Source organism: Motacilla alba, chromosome 17, assembly GCF_015832195.1.
Source record: "Motacilla alba alba isolate MOTALB_02 chromosome 17, Motacilla_alba_V1.0_pri, whole genome shotgun sequence".
NCBI classification, from domain to species: domain Eukaryota; kingdom Metazoa; phylum Chordata; class Aves; order Passeriformes; family Motacillidae; genus Motacilla; species Motacilla alba.
In genome coordinates this window covers 7,132,569-7,149,869 of record NC_052032.1, presented here as the reverse complement: position 1 = coordinate 7,149,869, position 17,301 = coordinate 7,132,569, and the positions used below count along the sequence as shown (strand labels likewise).

Below are 17,301 nucleotides of genomic sequence, written 5' to 3'. Positions count from 1 at the left end.
GAACACTCAGGGACCAATTTTTTTTGCAGTCTTTGGGCTGGCAAAACTCTCAGTTGCAATAGTGGGTCTTCCACTCGTGTGGCAGCAGTGGGATCTGAGCCACCAAAACACTAATTACTCTGAATTTCTGAAGCTTCTTTACAATCCTTGCAATTTGGGTGAGGAAATAACAATATAAATTATTTCACTGCAGGCAGCCAATGAGGCAGTGGCTTCTTCTAAGTGTCAGAGGATCTGTTATTTTGCTCAGAGGGCTCATATGTACAGAACAGTAAAAAGAATAAAATCCATTGTAAACATGCACTTTAAAAGATTTATCAGATGCTCATAGCTGTACTTAGGAGTACACACGGTTACAAGAGCACCAATTTGCTTTACTATTCCCTCCCAGGCCCAGTGAGATGTTTGTTGCACTGCTCCTAAAAGCACGTGTGGAAACCTGTGTCTTGCAGTGAAGATGCCAAGCCAGCTCTTACCCATTAAATAACTGGCTTGACAAGCTGGAATTTGTGTGCTAGCATTGATTTTAGGGTTGGAGATGCCCTTTGGCTGACTTAATTGAAGATTATTTAGGTTTGTTTTCAACACATTTGTTATCTGCTGTTATCCTTGAGAAACTCAGGTGGGATGTGATTCTGGGACAGAGCTGTTCTGCCTGGAGGTCCAGATCTATGGCTGAGAGTGAACAGTGCTCAGTCTGCAGCCATCAACAAATGCAAAACATCCCAAAGAGAGAAAAACCAAGGAAAAACCACTCCAATGCTGAGCAAAAGAAATCAAAGCACGAGGTCTTCCCCTTGACCTCCATCCCATGCTTGAATCTCTCTGGCTGGGTGGGAACATGACTTCGTTTGAAAGGAAAAGATGTTGATGAGGGCTGAAAAGCTTTGTTTTCACAGAAAGGATTCTGTGATTATTCCCCCCTGACCCAGGTTTTCATTAAACAGGCTGAAAAAGCCAAAGTTGGCAAAGAAAAAGTCCACTTGTGGCCAGAAGCAGCTCTAGATGATAAAACTTTGGAAGAAGAATTTCAGCTGGTTGTAATCAATGGAGATAAACCCACAGACAACAGCCAGTCTGTGTGAGAGCAAATTACTTTCCTATTCAGTGTAAACCAATTGGTAATAAGGGATCTTAATCTGTCCTTCAGATCTTTTTCTTCCCCATCTCTAGGGCTGATGTGCAGAACCTGAACCTTATGCCAAATCATGACTTGGCTGTTTATTTTCTCTTAAACCATCAGCCTGAAGCAGTCAGAAACTCTAACAGCAAGCAAACCACCACTCTGGAGGGGAATCAGCATCTTCATGGTGCACTCAGGGTTTTTTGAAGGGTGTAACAGGTTCCTCTTGCCCCAGCAGATGCTGCAGCCACCTCCTGCACCGCGGATGGGGCTGGGAGCTCTGTGACCACACACCCGGCCTGGAACGTTCCCAGGAGAAGAAAACTCCTCTTGAAATAGAAATTCTTATCTTAGCAGTGTGAGAATGGTGGCAGAGGCACCAAGTGCCTTTCACTGTGGAATTGGATAGGATGTGTAATTATCTGAGCTGATGGGAGTCCTGTGTTTTTTATCTCGGTTGCGTTTCTCTGTCGCCATGAGCCTGACAGTGATTCCACTCTCTGTGTTACAGTTTTAGAACCTGTTTTGTCAGTCCTCAGGTTTTTTTTTTTTCTGTAAAACTTTTTTGCCCTCATCTTTAGGATTTTGGTGGCTTTACACTCCCTTTGGCTTCCCAGACCATGGGTCAGATGCACACTTGCTGTAATATTCAATTTTATTGCCTGTCCAGCTTTTCCTGGTGGGTTCTTTCCAGTAACAAATTATTTCTTTGACATCTTTGCAGCTGGTCTACATCTAGATTAGCTTTCTTTCCACAGCCATATATTAGCAGCCTGAAATGTTCTTTAAGTATCTCAAAAATAAATCTATAGCTCAGCACCTCTTGAGCTGCTTTCTAAACTTTGTTCTGGCTGTGTGCAAACAGCACAGACACTGGGTGGAAAGGCCACTTGCTAAGCAGAGCATGAGCATAGAAATCTCTCTTCTCAGGGAAGGTGAAAGATTGAGATGGTTGCAAATGATACCAATTAAAGAGGAGGTACTGGGTAACTGATGCCCTTGGCCAAGTGTAACAATTTGAAGAAGAGAGATTGCAGTGACCAAACACTTTGGAGAGGTGAGTTTGCTGCAGGGACATGATGAAAACAGCTGCCAAAGGACTAAGAGCAGTTTTAGAGAATGGGAGGTGGAACGGAGGCAGGAGATGAAGACAGAAGGAAAATGGGCTGTGAAATTCAGGAAAGGGACAGTTGAAGCGAAGGCAGACAGTGGGGGGGCCCGGCAGGAGCCCTGGGGATGACAGAGTGCCAGGGAAATCCTGCCAGCACACCCAAGGTCAGCCCAACCTCCAGGCCAACTGCCAAGTGCATGGCAGCCCGTGGGAGGCAGGGTTATGGCCATGCAGGCTTTGGAGCAGGTACAGGTGCAGGATGGCAGAGGATGGCACGTCTGTGCACTCCTCGTGTCCAGGAACAGGTTCTGGGGCGTAGCAGGCAGATTTAGGATGCTCACCAAGAGGTGACTGGAAGCTTTTCTGTCCTGGCAGTGTGTCCATACTGAGGGTGCACTCTGCCCTGCTCACTCCTGGGGACAGAGCTGGTGCTCGGAGTACCAACTGTGTGCTGGAGTGTTCTGGCTTCCAACTCCTTGTGTGACCTTGCACAGATCAATAGCATCTAAAATCCAGCTGTACGCAGCATCCACGTCTTTGTGTTTACCTCTCATTCAAAAAATGATCCTTACGTGTTGGCTGATTTCAGTGCACAGTGAAGCTCAGCCAGAAAAGGTGGTCAGGAGGATAAATGTAGGTCTGGACACCATTTGAGGTTTCCAAATGCACCTTGAATAGCAGGCTGGAGTGACACCAGTGAAGATGCTGGATGTCTTCACAGACCCTCTGTGCCTTTGGGTCTCCAGTACCATGAAACCCCAGCCCACTGAGTGCCCTCCAGCCTCTCCCTTGTAAAACAAGGTTGTTATTGCAGAGGATGGGGCTGGACACACCTGTGGGGAAATTTTGAATGAAAGACCTGGGAGGACAGCAACCCCCAGCAGCTCTGTAATGGCTCATGCACAGAGCACGTGGATGGGGTTTAGCTCCTGGAGGGGACTGTCAAAGATGGGAATTTTCCTTGGAAGATGAGTCTGTGGAGCTGTGTGTGGTGGGGAGGAGGGCTGGCAGAGGTGAAGCTGAGCCTGTGTGCTGTGAGCCCAGTGCCTGCACTCAGTGTCCTCTCCTGCAAAGTGTGCTTGCACAAGGCAGCTCCTGTAGAGCTCAGAAGCTGGAGCATGAACTGGGGGAGCCTGGCTGGAGGATGCCCCACGGGGGAGGCAGGGAGCCCACCCCATCCTCGTTACTGCTGACCTTGGCATGAGCACTGCCTGCTGATGGATCGGCTCTGGAGCTGGACAAGCCCCTGGGGAACCACTGCATTATCTGTTATGTTCCATCAGTGCCTCCCCTGACCCCTCCCAGCTCCAAATGCCACAGGCATCAGGGAAGGAATAAATCTCTGTCTGCTACTGAGAGAGAGAAGGGAGCGAGAGCAGGAAAAAGGAGAGATGAAAAATGTCCTTTTTATGACTCTCACAACAAAGCTGGCCACGTGATTGGTAGCAAACATTACTCCGGGAAAAGGGAGGGAGAGAATGGGGGGGGAATCAGCAAAAAGCAGCACTGCTTCTCTCCCCTGGAAGGTGCCCAGGGGGAATATAGAGGGGTATGGGTGACCTTTGAAGGTAAATATCCCAGGAAAAGAAAGGAAAGAGGCCTCAAAGCTTCAGAGAGCTTTGCTGCAGTGTCTGAGGCTGCCTGGTGAAACGCTGCACGCACTGTGAGCAGAAAGCAGAGGCACAAGAGATCCGAGTTAGAGCAGCAGCAGGGCCAGGCAGTGATTAACAAGGCACTAATAGCAACCACAGCTTTGGTGTTTGTTTCTATTTGGGATGATCCAGGAGAGCTCCAACCTGTGAGCCTAGGGAGAGCTCCTGGTGTCTCCAGGAGACAGAAACCTTTAGCAGCACAGCCCAGAGCCTGGGAAGGGGCTGGAGATGAGTTACCAAGGCTCGAGAAACCCCTTGTGCATTACCCAGTGACCCCAGCCACGTTCCTGTCACAGTTATTTGGGTTATTTGAGATATTTGTGTTCCCAGGGAAGCAGCCCAGCCCCGAGGCTGTGGGCTGGCACCAGCTGCAGTTCCCACTGTGCAGAGAGCTGCAGACTGGGCAGGGTCTGCACTGGGGTTCTGGGCTGTCCCAAAGCACCACATCATCAGGCAGGGTGTCTCAATGCTCCCAGTGCCATGGGAAAGCACCTTTGCTCTCTGGCCTCCTCAGCCACACTGTCAGTGCTGGGAGATGACAGGCAAGTGCTGTTCTGGCTGAAAAATTCACTGCACCCAAGATGTTAATACACCTGTAGATCAGGTCTGTTATTTCTTAAGGACATGAAGTGCTTGGAATTGTGAAAAAAGACCTTTTGCCACCATTTTCTTCTGCCCCCAGACATGCACGTGCCTTACTTGGGAGCACCTTCCCAGGTAGCAGCACTGAGATCACAGTGAAACAGGGCTTAGAGTCCAAACCCTACTGAAATCCATTGACAGCCAGGTCATTTTTAGGAAGATGGGTCTTGCTGTGCCCAGGGATCAGCTTGTCCTGGGGATGCTCACCAAAGCTGGCCCCTCTAACTTGCCAGTCATGGAAAAGTGTGTTTAACTCCCACTTTTACTGAAATGGCTGTAACAACTCCTTGATAATCCCAGTAATCCCAGTTTTATCTATAACATGCTTTTAAAGTAAAGGGATAAATACAATCAATCTGCATAAAAGGTAGCTATTAAGGAGCAGGCAAGTTGTACAATAATAACTTTCAATTAAAAGCCCTTTCTCACTACTTCTGCCGTTGTGGGGTCTGCAGATTTTCCTTAAAACTTTTGAAGCATGCCTGGGCTTCTTACAGGCAGCCATTTAACCTCCGTTTATGAAGAAATAAAGCAAAATTGATGTTGATTTTGGCCTGCGTTGGGGGATACTTTTGCAACATAAAAGCCCTTTTGCCTGCAATTTGCAGAGCAGCCCTGTCACATGGATGAGGGCTGATACTGATAAAGATAAAGCTTTATAGCTGGGGCATTTGCAGCTAACAGCAAGCTAATGCTACATTTTCATTTTGATGCAATTAATGTTAATGTCTGCTACGAAAATTGTCATTAAATACCATTTTAAAATCCATTCAATTTGCATATGCAAAGCCCATTTACTATCATGTAAAATACACGGTGCCGTTCATCATGTCTTTTCTCTAGAATTTGTAGCTGTTATTTTTCTGGTAGTGATTATTATCTAGCTCTTAAAATAAAAACCTAATGTCTGGTCCAGACCTGCACAGAGCAAGAAACCCCCCTGGGCTCCAGCAGCAGCAGGACTTTCAGAGGCTTTAGCACTGGTTTGTGCTGGAGTTGCACTGGCATGGAAAAGCTTCTTTGCCTCTTTCCTGCTCCACTCCCAATTTCTGCCCAGTGCAGAGCAATTAATTAAGTGGGAGAGAGTAGGATAAAGAACTTGAACTGATCTTTAACCACCAGAATATTTCAACTAGTGCAGACAGGTAGAAATGCTGTTGCTCTGATTTTCTGACCCTGGGATGGCAATTTTCTGGCTGACAGCTCTTCATATTCCTTAAATTGAAGGGTTGGCATTGAAGATATTTTTAGGAGGCTTCAAGCCCATAATACTACAGGTGAAATGAGGCCGTGTTGTGGCGTGTATGTTAGATTCAGGTAGTTGATTATCTGACAGGAGTGTTGTAGGAATGAGCCCCCTGTTGACGGAGTGACAGAACTATCCTTTGTCTCCTTAAAAAAGGAAAAAAGCCCAGAAGTTTCTCTCTTCAATTAGGTGAAAAGACATCTCATAGGACTTGGGGGACTTCACCTCAAACTTAAGGACAGACAATTGGACAGGAGCCAAAAAGTCCTGCCTGAGCAATTTACCAGAAAAAGAAGAGAACAAAGGAACCAATGGCTTTTGGGAGGTGTTTATCAGGGGCAAGGGTCTCTTGCACCTGGCTCGGGTTTTCTCTGTAAAGAGTTTTGTTATTTTGCCTTTTATTAAAACTTTTCTGTTTCCAACACTACCACAGAAGCCATCCTGCTGATTTTATGCCTTCTAAGGTAGCTGAGCTATCTTGGGTGTGATCTAAATCCCCAAGAGCTTATGAGACCTGGCTCAAGGAGACCATATGTCACAGTGTCATCAGACATGGATGTGATGCTTTGATTCAGCATATCCAGGTTCAGGACACTTCTCTTTTGGGGACTGTGGTAGCTGAGACTGGGGAGGGATGTAGGTGTGAGGGTAGGTGTGAAAACCCAGGGCACCAGGAATATTTCTCTGTCTGCTCTGGGGTGCTCTGACCCCCAAAGGTGTACTAACTTTAAACCTCATTCATAGAAAAAGTTTCCTAGATGTCAAGATAGACTAGAATCCACAAAAGTGTGAAAAAAATTATAAAGAAAAATTAGTGAAAAATTTACGTTTTGAAATTTTGAGTATGTTGTAGATAGAAACAAAATAGGAAGCACAAAGTGTTGTCCTAAGTTTCTTCTTCATGCTTCTTCTTCTTCCTTCTTGTTCATAAGTTCAGTAGCATTTTGTAATTAAGCAAGTAAGTCTGCATTGCGAACTCTTTGAAATCAGTTATTGAGTTAAAAAATAATCAAAGTGTCAGTTCTTAATTAGACAGATTAGTCTTAAAAAACCTTGTAACAAAAAATTGTTAGCCATTTTGTGCCTTCTAATAAAAAGCTGCCAAACACACAATAATAAAACTATCTTACTGATAAAAAAAATAAGAAACACTTAAATCCAAACGCAAATTGCTGTCTCAAATACCTTCAATCCAAACCCCCAAAAAAACCAACAACTAATACCCCCACAGGCAGGAAGGGATAATTTCATCCTGAGGAGGGCCTTACCGTGGTGGCCTGCCAAAGGTCATGCCTGGGGGTGCCTTGCCCCCATATCTGAGGATGCCCTTGTCCTTGCAGCGGATGTCCATGTAGTTGTAGTACAGAGCAAACTCCCGGGCTGTGGTGCAGCCCTCGTCCACGGCTGCGCGGCCCATGGCCACGAAATCCCGGGGCATGACCCTCTTACGGGGGTGGGCCTTGGCCTTCACTGCGTCCCAGTGGCCTATGGCTGCAGGTGGAAGGAAATACAAAGAGGAGGCATCTCAGTTAGCTTCCGTTTGGGAAAGCAGACCATGCATGGGGGTCTTGTGGGGCTAAGCTTCATGGCCACAAAATCCCGGGGCATGACCCTCTTACGGGGGTGGGCCTTGGCCTTCATTGCATCCCAGTGGCCTGTGGCTGCAGGTGGAAGGAAATACAGACAAAGAGGAGGCATCTTGGTTAGCTTCTGTTTGGGAAAGCTGATTGATGTGTGTTAATGGGGGTCTTGTGGGGCTGAGGTTCATGGTCACAAAATCCTGAGGCATGACCATTTTACAGGGGTGAGCCTTGGCCTTCACTGCGTCCCAGTGGCCTGTGGCTGGAGGTGGAAGGAAATAAAGAGGAGGCATCTTGGTTAGCTCCTTTTGGGAAAGCTGACTGATGTGTGTGCACTGTGCATGGGGGTCTTGTGGGGCTAAGGTTCCTTTTGTGAGCTTCATACCCTGTCCCACTGCATCCCATGCCCCATCTGAATTGGATGTCTTCTCACCTTCTGCCCTGGATTGCTCAGGATGTCTGATTTTTACAGGGAAATTGCCCCTGAGAGCACAAAGCAGGAGCCCTGACAAAGTTATGACAGTGCCCAGGTGCATCACCTTTTGCAGGTGCACCCTCCCTGCCTGGGCTCTGTGTGAGCCTCTGAAAGTTTCCAGTGTGACAGAGAACCTTCACTGGTCACCAAGCAATTGGGGTGATATTAATGAAAGTGGGTAAATGTTGGAGTTCTGCACTTCCAGCTTGATGAGAAGTATTGAAGAGCTGTGGGAAGGAGAGGAGACTTCCTGCTAGCATTAGGATTTTGTTGCAGGTCTGTGTTTTAGGGGCAGTGTCCTACCTTCAGGGACTCCTCCATCTCTCTTGTGCATGTACATCCCATAGGTAAAATCAGGGCCTGGCAGGGAGTAGCAGTTTCTCATGGGCTTCCCAAGTTCTGGCTGCAGAAAAGGGAACAGAGAAGCATATAGAGCACTGATAGAGAAGCATAAAGATCTTTTCTGATAAGATTAAAGCCCCTGAAAACAGACGTTTGTAACAGAACACAGCCACAAGTACCAGGAGTGTCCATTTGGCAAGGGCTTGAATCCCACTGCACGAGTGCCACAGTGCAAAAAGGAGCTGAAGCCTAAAGAATGCTGAATTTCACACAAGTTAGGCTTTGAGTTATAGAGACATCTAGCCTTGCTGGAAATAGGGATCCTGACTCCATAGATACGGACTTGAAATCTTCTTCTTTGGTTAATCTCTCCTTTGGTGAGGATGCCCAACTGTGGTGTCTGCTGGGGAGACAGCAGCTAGTCTTAACTTTACTTTGAGTTATTTCATTTCCAAGTTGCGCATCCTCCTAAAAAACTGACATAAACCTGCCCAGGCAGAATCACATGGGTGCTCCTGCTTGAGAATAATCAAGACACAGGCGTGCTGCAAGAGGAGGAGAAGGGGGATGAAGAAGGGAGAGCAGAGCCTGGGCTTTATAGCACAGAAAAACCCCTTCAGCTCAATAACATAATTTCTATTTTGTTTTCAAAAGAACTCTTCCCCAGCTCATGTGTGTCCCAGCCTGGTGGTGTCTGTGGGATTAACTGACCTCCCCTCACCCTTTTGTGTCCACCCTCCCATCTCCATGGTGAAGTCCCTGCAGGATGTGTCTTGAAACCTCACTGCTGCTTGAAAGGGAGGGAAGGGGAGAGAGCCTGGCACAGGGAAAGCTGGAGCAGAGTCCCCAGGAGCCCTGAGGGCAGGATGTGGGTGCTTTGGGACAGGTTATTTTCCATGGGAAGGGTGTTAGGAGAGCTGGGGTGTTGTAGGTGTTGGCAGGTCTTGTTGGGAGAATGAAAGTGCTGGAATACCACTCTGGTGCTTCTCATGGTGAACACTGATCTTGAGATGGCCATTATCACACTGCAGAGTGAACACTCTGGGTCAGGAGCTGCTGAACCAAATGCAGCCCTTCCTGCAGAGACACAGTGAAAAAGAAAGCAGCAAATGAACACCTCCAGCTTGCCACCATGGCAGGCCCAGGCTGTGCAGGTTGATAAGGGACCCAGCACTGCAGCTGCTTGTGTAGGAGCATTATCCACACCAAAATTTTCCTTTCACTCCCAGTCAGCACAGTGCAAACCCTGGCCAGGGCCTCAGAGCAGCCATGGCTCCCCTGTACACTGCCAGCATGGTGGCTGCTTTCCAATGTGCTCTTCTGCATCACCCTCAGCTCAGGCACAACTCTCACTGAGCCAGTTTTGCCTGGAGAGGGAGGGTTAATAACCCCTGTCCAGAACAGGCACCCTTCCAGAGGGCTCTGTATTGAGGTCTCTAAAATGTGCTTGTAATTCCTCCAACTTTTACACTTGTGACACTCTAAAGGAGGTGTGCCATTTCCATGGCTTTCAGGACCAAAAATTCCCCAGAAAATGAGTTTTAGGGACCCGTCCTGTGTGAAACTACAGCTCCTTTGTCACAAACAGCCTTTCTAAAAGCCGCTGACCCAGGGACATGATGCAAGCACGGCTGCATTTCCCCACATCCCTCCTGTGAGCCTCGAGCACAGGGAGGGACTGTCCCCTGTCCAGCTCCAAGCACGAGGGGACTGAGTGGGGTTTTAGTGCCACCAGGGCTGCAGTGGCAGTGACAAACCCTGTGTACACTCTGTGCGTGCCAGGAGCTTGTGCAAAATGCTGCCAGCTGTGGTAAAGGAGCTTTCACTGCTGATCTGCTCCTCCTGTATTTACAGCTATTTTTAGGTTGGTTGTCACTGGTGTGCAAGGGAAATGGTGGAATGTTCCTCAGATGCAGGAGGAAAGGCGTTTTCCTGGGAGCACCTTCTGGTGAGGGATCAGGGAAGTGAGGTCAGAAATCTGCTGTGATGGCAAAGGTGTGTCAGATGGGAGAAAAATCACTGAGAAACTGCAGGGCAGGAGTGAGGTTTGTAACCTGTGGCAAAGCTGCTTCTAGACCCTCAAGTGCAGAACTCTGAAATGATGGGATTTAAGGAGTCCCTTCTGCAGGGCACCTGAAGTTAACACAGTTGGGTGTTTACTCCATCACAAAATGAGTGCATGCTGTTTCCTTTTATGATCAGGTGGCATTTTACAGTCACTTTGCACTGAATAAATAAAGCTGAAGGTGCTGGATAATTAATTAAAAAAAAAAAATCTGGTCCAATATGTTGAACATGGAGAGAATCTGTGCCTGCAGAAAAATCAACGAACTCAGAGGACTCTGGTTGCCTGCCAACATTTTTTACCTACAAAAGCAAAGAAGGGGAAGGATGTAGCAGGAATGAATCCTGCTTGGTGTAATCCACAATCACAGCCTTTCTCATTCATAAATTAGCAAAATGCTGTTTCCAGCTCACGGGCTGGTTTCATTTGTTTGTCCTGAGGCACTATAGGTGTGCTCTGTCATAAAGCAGTGGGGAAACTGAGCCAAAGTTGATGCAGAAGGTCTGTTTTTTTTTTTTTTTTTTTCTCCCCCAGTTCCAGCACCATTCCCTGTGTTCAGGTTTAGCCTGTCACAAAGCTGCTTGGCTGGAATACAGATCTGTCTGACAGCTGTGCCCATCAGCAGACAACTTCATTAAACCTCATTAAGATGTCATTTCTCTGCCTTATTTCCCACCTCTTGGCTCTAATTAAAACCGTCTCTCTCTGCATCCCAGGCGGTCCTAATTTTCTCTGGGTACCTTCTGCAAGTTTTCTCCCTTTACGATCTCAGTGAGGAAAATCCAGCATCCTAAATGCTGTTTATCCAGCCAGTTTGGAAAACACAGCTCCAGACCTTATCCTGAAGCATTCCCAGAACACCCAGCAGAGATCAACACCTCTCAGGGCTATGAGAGATGAGTGCTGAGGCTTTGTTTGCACTCTCAAACTGCCTTTAAGGGCTTGGCTGATGCATCCTTTCCCCTTGGACATGAGAATTTCCCTGGTGGTACTAGGTGTGTCCGGGCTGGGTTTGGAGGGTGCCATGCTCCCACCGGTCATGGTGCAGTGCTGGGGGAGTTAGATCAGTGGGGAGACCTTGGCTGGCTGAAAAGTGGATGCTGTTGGGTGTACTGAGTTATCCTGAGCCTTTACCAGGTAGTTTCTGATCTCTGCAGCCCTGGGCTTGAGCCCTGGATTTGTATTTAAGTGTTGGAAAATGTTTGCTGTGGAGGAAGAGGAAGGCTCTGAAAGGGGTGTTTTTCTAGAGGTGGAGGCATTGCGAAGGTTTAAGGAAGTGCAAAATTTTTAAGGATTCCAGGTTTTGTTGCAAGACTTATTTTGCTCTGTCCCCTGGTGTTCATGGCCCAGCAAAACACATTGCATCAATTTTCTGAAGATGACTGAGAGAGCTGGGAGATGCGTCCACACAGAGAGGTACAGAAAGAGACTGAGATGTGGATTTTTAATCCCTGCCTCTACAGCCTTTCCCTGGGAGGGGGAAAATCCCTGAACCCTCTGTGCTCTGACTCAGCCGGGGCTGCCCCATCCCCTCCTCTCTGGCTCTGCCTCGTGGACACCTGCAAACTCTGAGCTGGTGCATTTTCAGCTGCCAGGCCCTGCCTCCTTCCTACCTTCTGTCCCCCTTTTCATTACACCCCCTTGTACAGTAAAGCCTCCCGTCACGCTGCCATTACTATTATTATTGCAGATTTACTGCACTTGCAGAGTGAAGTGATTGCAGTGACAAGGCCCAGCATTTTTCCCTCCTTCCCCCCGCGACAGCTTGAAATCAAGCCCTTCATTTGCATTTACATGATCTTGCTGTGCAGCTTATGAGATCGGGAGATTTATTTGCTACTTAGCTTGATGTTTGATTACACTCTAAGAAGGCAGTGAGCTACAAAGTGCAGGGATACATCAGAACTGAGCTACTGAAAGCCTCTGGGGGACAGTAACTCAACATCAGGTTTAGGTAGATGAGAAAGGGAATGTTCAGTGTTTTGAGAAAGGCAAATTTGATGAGATTTTTTTTTTTTAAAGGTGGAAGGAAAAACTTACCTTTTTTTTTTTTTTTTTTTGAGAAAGTAAAACAAGAATGTTGTTGTAAAAACACACCTGAAAAATCTGGGTTTGTTAGTGCAGAAGAAACCCTGGCAGGGGCTGCTGGCTGCTGGGCTGCCTGGCACCAACTGCTTGTAACTTCCACTCCCAAGAAGATTATTAATAATAAGTTGGCAGTTGTCTTCAAAGCTTTTCATAAGCATTAAAGGTCAAAGCCAAAGGAAGTTTTGCTTGATGGACGACCACAAGATCTGCCCCTGATTTATTAAGCTTCAAAGCATGCCACTGAGCATTAATAGTCTGTAATAAAGGGGAAACTGAGGCAGGGAATCAGTGTGCGCATGCAGGATGGCAAAGGGAATGGAGCTTGGACTGGGGAGAGAAGAGAGTGAGACCAAATCATTCTAGTCTTCTATAGCAGTGTAAGGATCTTTCTCTTTCCAGAGAAAAGGGTGATGGTTGGGCAAACTGCTGCCCTTGGAGTCAGAAATGGCAAAGCTCAAGGATCTTGCTGTGAGTTTAACTCCTTTCATCACAAGTGCTCCAGACAGATCAGCCACACTGCTAACTCAGAGTACATCTACAAGTGCAATCTCCACTAACCTGTGCTCCTGACTGACCTGCCCTGGGAGCTCCAGCCTTATTAGACACCAACCTTTGAGCGTCAGGTGTGGATTTGAACGATTTTCCCCTCTAGAAGCCGTGTTTTGCGTAAGGCCAGCAGCAGAGGTGTCCCCCTCCCTGGGTTACAGAGGGCAATGAGGGAAGGCAGGCAGCCCTTCCAGCCCAGGTTCTCCCTGCACAACCCCTGGCACCAGCCCCTTGCCATTTTCTTGCTCCCAAAAAGGCAGGAGCACCAACAAGCAAGGGCCACACACGGAGAGCCCAACACAGAAACCCCAGAGCAGGAAGCACCCACTGTCTGATACACTCACTGCACATTCCAACTGTTTGCACTTAGCTTTTAGTCTTGAAAATTGCCATGAGATATGCTATTACAATTAATCATTAAAGACTTAAGAAAGAGTATACCCCATTACATAAAAGACTCCAGCGATGATCTTTATCCAACTTGTAAAATGGGCAGACTTGATGCGACTGAATAATTTCCCTCTCATCTGCACAAAATCATGAATGCAAGTCAGACTTTGAACCTGAAGTGAACACTGCGAGACCAGCTTATAATTACCAAAACTGAAAAAAAGAACAGCGTTTTCTAATGAATGACAAGCCACTAGGTGGAAATCTAATTTGGTCTAATTAAGCAGCCTTTGTGAGGATTTGTCTTTAGATGAAAAGAAGGAGCCAAAGAGATCTAAATGCAAATGAACTCTATCATTTTGGTTTTAAAGGGCCAGGCAGATATAAAAGTATTTGTGTACACAATACTTGCATTTGTCTTCATGGGTGTATTCACCTTCTCGTTTTCCATTGAAAAATCCTGTTTGCCCCAAAATTCTGGGACTCTGAATGTTAGTCACTCTTTATGGAGTTAGTAGATAATGAGCTGTCAGAGGGACAATTTTAGCAGCATGGCATTGCAACAGTTAAAACTGCAATTCTCTGAAACAAGACTGCTTCTTTCTGCTGTTTGAAAATGGCTTTAAGAAAAAAAAAATAAAAAAGGGGATGTTTTTTGCTAAGGAGTCAGCTCCCAGGTCTGCCACTGTCAATGTGTGGCACCATATAACTCTCAGGTCTTTGGGGGCACCTGCTGGACCCTGAGCTCCTCCTCAGCTCCTCCGTGTCAGGATGAATTACTTCAGCATTGATAAATCACCAACACCTTGCCCAGTTGTGCTATTTCTGCTGATTCTGCCGACAGTCTCCACGCTGGGAGCAGCCGGCCCAGGTACAGCCCCAAAGGCTGAGACTCACCGAGGTGTTTGACTATAATTGAGATGGAAATATTGAAAACGATCTTCTCCTGCTCTATTAAATCTGCTCCTGACTTTCAGATAAATTTGTGTCTGTGTAAGGGTTTTGTGCCAGCGCTGAAGGTCAAAGAAGCACATGTGTTTCTGTAGAGGGTGTCACAGCTTGTGAAGTTCACATCAGCCCTTGCCTGCTCTCAGTCCTGAGGAAGAAACGTGGGCTGCAGTCAGAAGACAAAGCCCTTGGCAGGAGGGATGGGTTGTTCAGGCTAAATGAATGTGCAGGTTACAGCTACTGCTGAGTGAGGTCTTACCTGTGCCTGATTTTTCTTGAGCTACAACCATCACTCACCTCTAAGAGACAGAATGGGCCTGGGATAGATTTGAGGACATGTGGGGACAATGGCAGGGAGGTTTGGGACAGCATGGGTCCTGGAGCAGCTGGATGGAGAAGAACCTTTCTGAGTCCTTGTTCTCCCTACAAGCAGCATCAGTGGGAATATGGAGGCATGAACGGACAGATCAGTGTGGGAAAAACAGGAAAATCATTCTGTCTTTGATGTGGCAGCAGATTTGGAAGCTCAGGGTATAATGTGGGCAGAATAGCACTCAGCAGCTTGGCAACAAAAAAAAAAAAAAAAATTACTATTTTTGCTGTTGACTTCCCAGAGAAAAGTGGGGCCAGAGAGGAGCTGGAAAGGGTGTAGTAGGGTTGTCATTTCCCAGAGAACCACAGCCCTGGAGATACCTGCTGTTCTGCAAACCCTGAAGTCAAATTCTGCCAGGGAATGCTGTTGCTCAATGACTGGCTTCAGTGAGGACACTGAGGTTTGGCTGAGAGAGGGGTGTGGGCTACTTGAGAGTGAGAGAACATTAATTGTTAAAGAGAATGGACAATGGCTTTATTTTTTTGTTGTTTTGTTTTTGGTTTTTTTTTTGGTTTTTGGTTTTTTGGGTTTTTTTTAAGGTTTGGTCCCCTTTCAGCACTTATGACCTTTTCTTTGTGTTTCATCCTTAATAGTATCTGTTCTTTGAACCTCCCCATCTGCTACTTCAAGAAAAATCCCTTTATGTTCCCAAGACCAGATGTTGGCCCAGATTATGTCCAGAGCAACTCAGCTCAGTGAAGCTGCTGCTTACACCATGGAGCTCCCTGCTGCTGCTCCAACTTCATGCAGGTAGTTTTTATTTAACTCCCCTGCTTTTCTATGGGTGCAATAGAACACACTAAGCTAAGTGCTGCCAGTATAGCCTTCATATAAGTCACACTGACATTAAAGGAGTTGAATTCAAGTGAGAATTTGACTGTGGGCCTTTCAGAGCAGACTGGATATGACATTTCCTATACAGTAAAATAGTTCCCCGGCAGCACAGACCTCTGATTCTTAGGCCAAATTAAATCCCTGGCTGCAAATGAGGTACTGGCTGCCTTGAGAGCTACCTGTTATTTCACAGCAGAATTTGTCTGAAGTCAATACACTTGTGGTACCTCCTAGAAGAAAATTCAAATATTTTAGATGAGGAGACAACTTGTTAAAATCAGGCGAACCTCTGGTTCAGGAATCTCTCGGCTTTCACTCAAGGAGAAACTCTAATCTCTGATCAAAGATGCAGGAACTCACCAACTTCAGTCACCTCATGTACAGAATAATCTCCATTTTCATTAGAGAATAGATAAAGTTTTTGCTGTTAAAAAAGGATGCTGTTTCTTTAATGTAATAAAACCTCAGCAGGACAGAACGTCTTTACTAGACTATCCCTCACTATTCCCACAAGAAATCAAATATAATCCTATTTAAGAAGCTTTAAATAATTTTGAGCTTTCATATTGACTTATTAAAATGCAGCTTAAAAAATGCCTTCCTTGCAATCCCTTTACAAGGGTCAGGGATATAAAATTTGAAGAAATATGATTAGTAGATCAGTTGGAAAGATATGCAGCAGCTTCCAGTTTTATTATTTAAAACTCCCTTCAGGAAGAAAAGGTGATTCTGTAAAAAAAGTGGCACCATCTCCCTGAAGGAATCCAGTCCTGGGGCTTCCAGCCCTGTCTCCTGCATTCAGAATTCAAGACTTGTGCCAGGTTTTTCTTAGACCTGGAGACCTTGCAGCTGGGACAGAAGAGCTGCTTTCTGTGTGCTCCTAGTCCAGAGAAATCGAGGCTTATCAGGCTCAGGCACAGAATAAGCCAGGAGCACCTGTGGCCATTCCTGCCTGGTTCAGAAGACAAAGTGATAACAGAGATGCAAATACGCCCCAGAGGACAGAGCCACTTCAGGGCTGAGCACAGGTACAGTTTGGCCCCCAGAGCCTTTCTTTTAGCACCTGCAAACTTGGAGAGATGAAGAGCTGTAAACTTTCAGATGTTGGTTGGAGTGGGATCAGTCCCTTTTCCACTTTCTAAACGCCACGTGTTGGAATAGAAAATTATGGGATGAAACAAGGCTCATGCTGTGCTGACTTGAACTCTCTGCAGGGTGAACCGTGTCTCCAAGCAGCAGCTGCAGACTCCACCTGAATCCTGAGGGGTCCAGGCAGAAATCTTCTTCCAGCAGATTTCAGTCCGGTTGCCCATGTTCATTCCTGTTGAGTTCAGAGGAAGTGCAGCTCCCCCGGGATCAGCGGGGTTGTAGGGATGTAAATGATGAGACAATTTGACCCTGCTCTTGAAGAATATTAAATACAGCAGACACTCAAATCGTGCTGTCAGTTGGGCACAACTCCCATTAAGCACCGAGGGCCTTGTGCTGATGCAAGAACCTGCCCGAATCATTTGCTCTGTCCTACAGCAAAATGTATTCAACCTGCTGAAATGTAACTGCAAAACCCAGGGAGCAAAATCACACCCTGCCCATTACACTTACAGCCAGCTGCTGTGAAATCCTAATGTGTCAGGCTTTCTCCAGGAAATAAGGTAACTAATAACTTTACTCCTGCCTAAGGCTGGACTTTGGTCAAGGCTGTCAAAGCTTCTATGATTTTTCCAGTGTTTTTGAAAAAAATAGCCATGATTTTGACATTTTGTGTGTGTGAGCAAGCAGGGAGCTGTGAGAGCTGAACTTGCCAGAGCTGCAGTGCTCAACCTTGGGTGCTCTGCAAGACAAACACCAAAGGGTCCTGGGCCCACTGGTACCTGTTTTCAGCTCCT

General features: G+C 46.5%; 1 protein-coding gene across 2 annotated transcripts in view; it reads right to left on the bottom strand.

The window, feature by feature from the left end:
* CFAP77 (cilia and flagella associated protein 77) overlaps positions 1–17,301 on the bottom strand; it is a 59,501-nt gene that overhangs the window by 17,155 nt on the left and 25,045 nt on the right. The window contains exons 1-3 of one of the 2 annotated variants that reach the window (XM_038156402.1): positions 13,320–13,424; positions 8,133–8,232; positions 7,043–7,265 (exon numbers count right to left, since the gene is read on the bottom strand). In XM_038156402.1, coding sequence (XP_038012330.1) covers positions 7,043–7,265; positions 8,133–8,232; positions 13,320–13,397 — 401 coding nt within the window. In that variant the 5' untranslated portion in view covers positions 13,398–13,424. Of the gene's footprint in view, positions 1–7,042; positions 7,266–8,132; positions 8,233–13,319; positions 13,425–17,301 lie in introns of those variants that run through there. The other variant, XM_038156401.1, reaches the window with a different exon arrangement.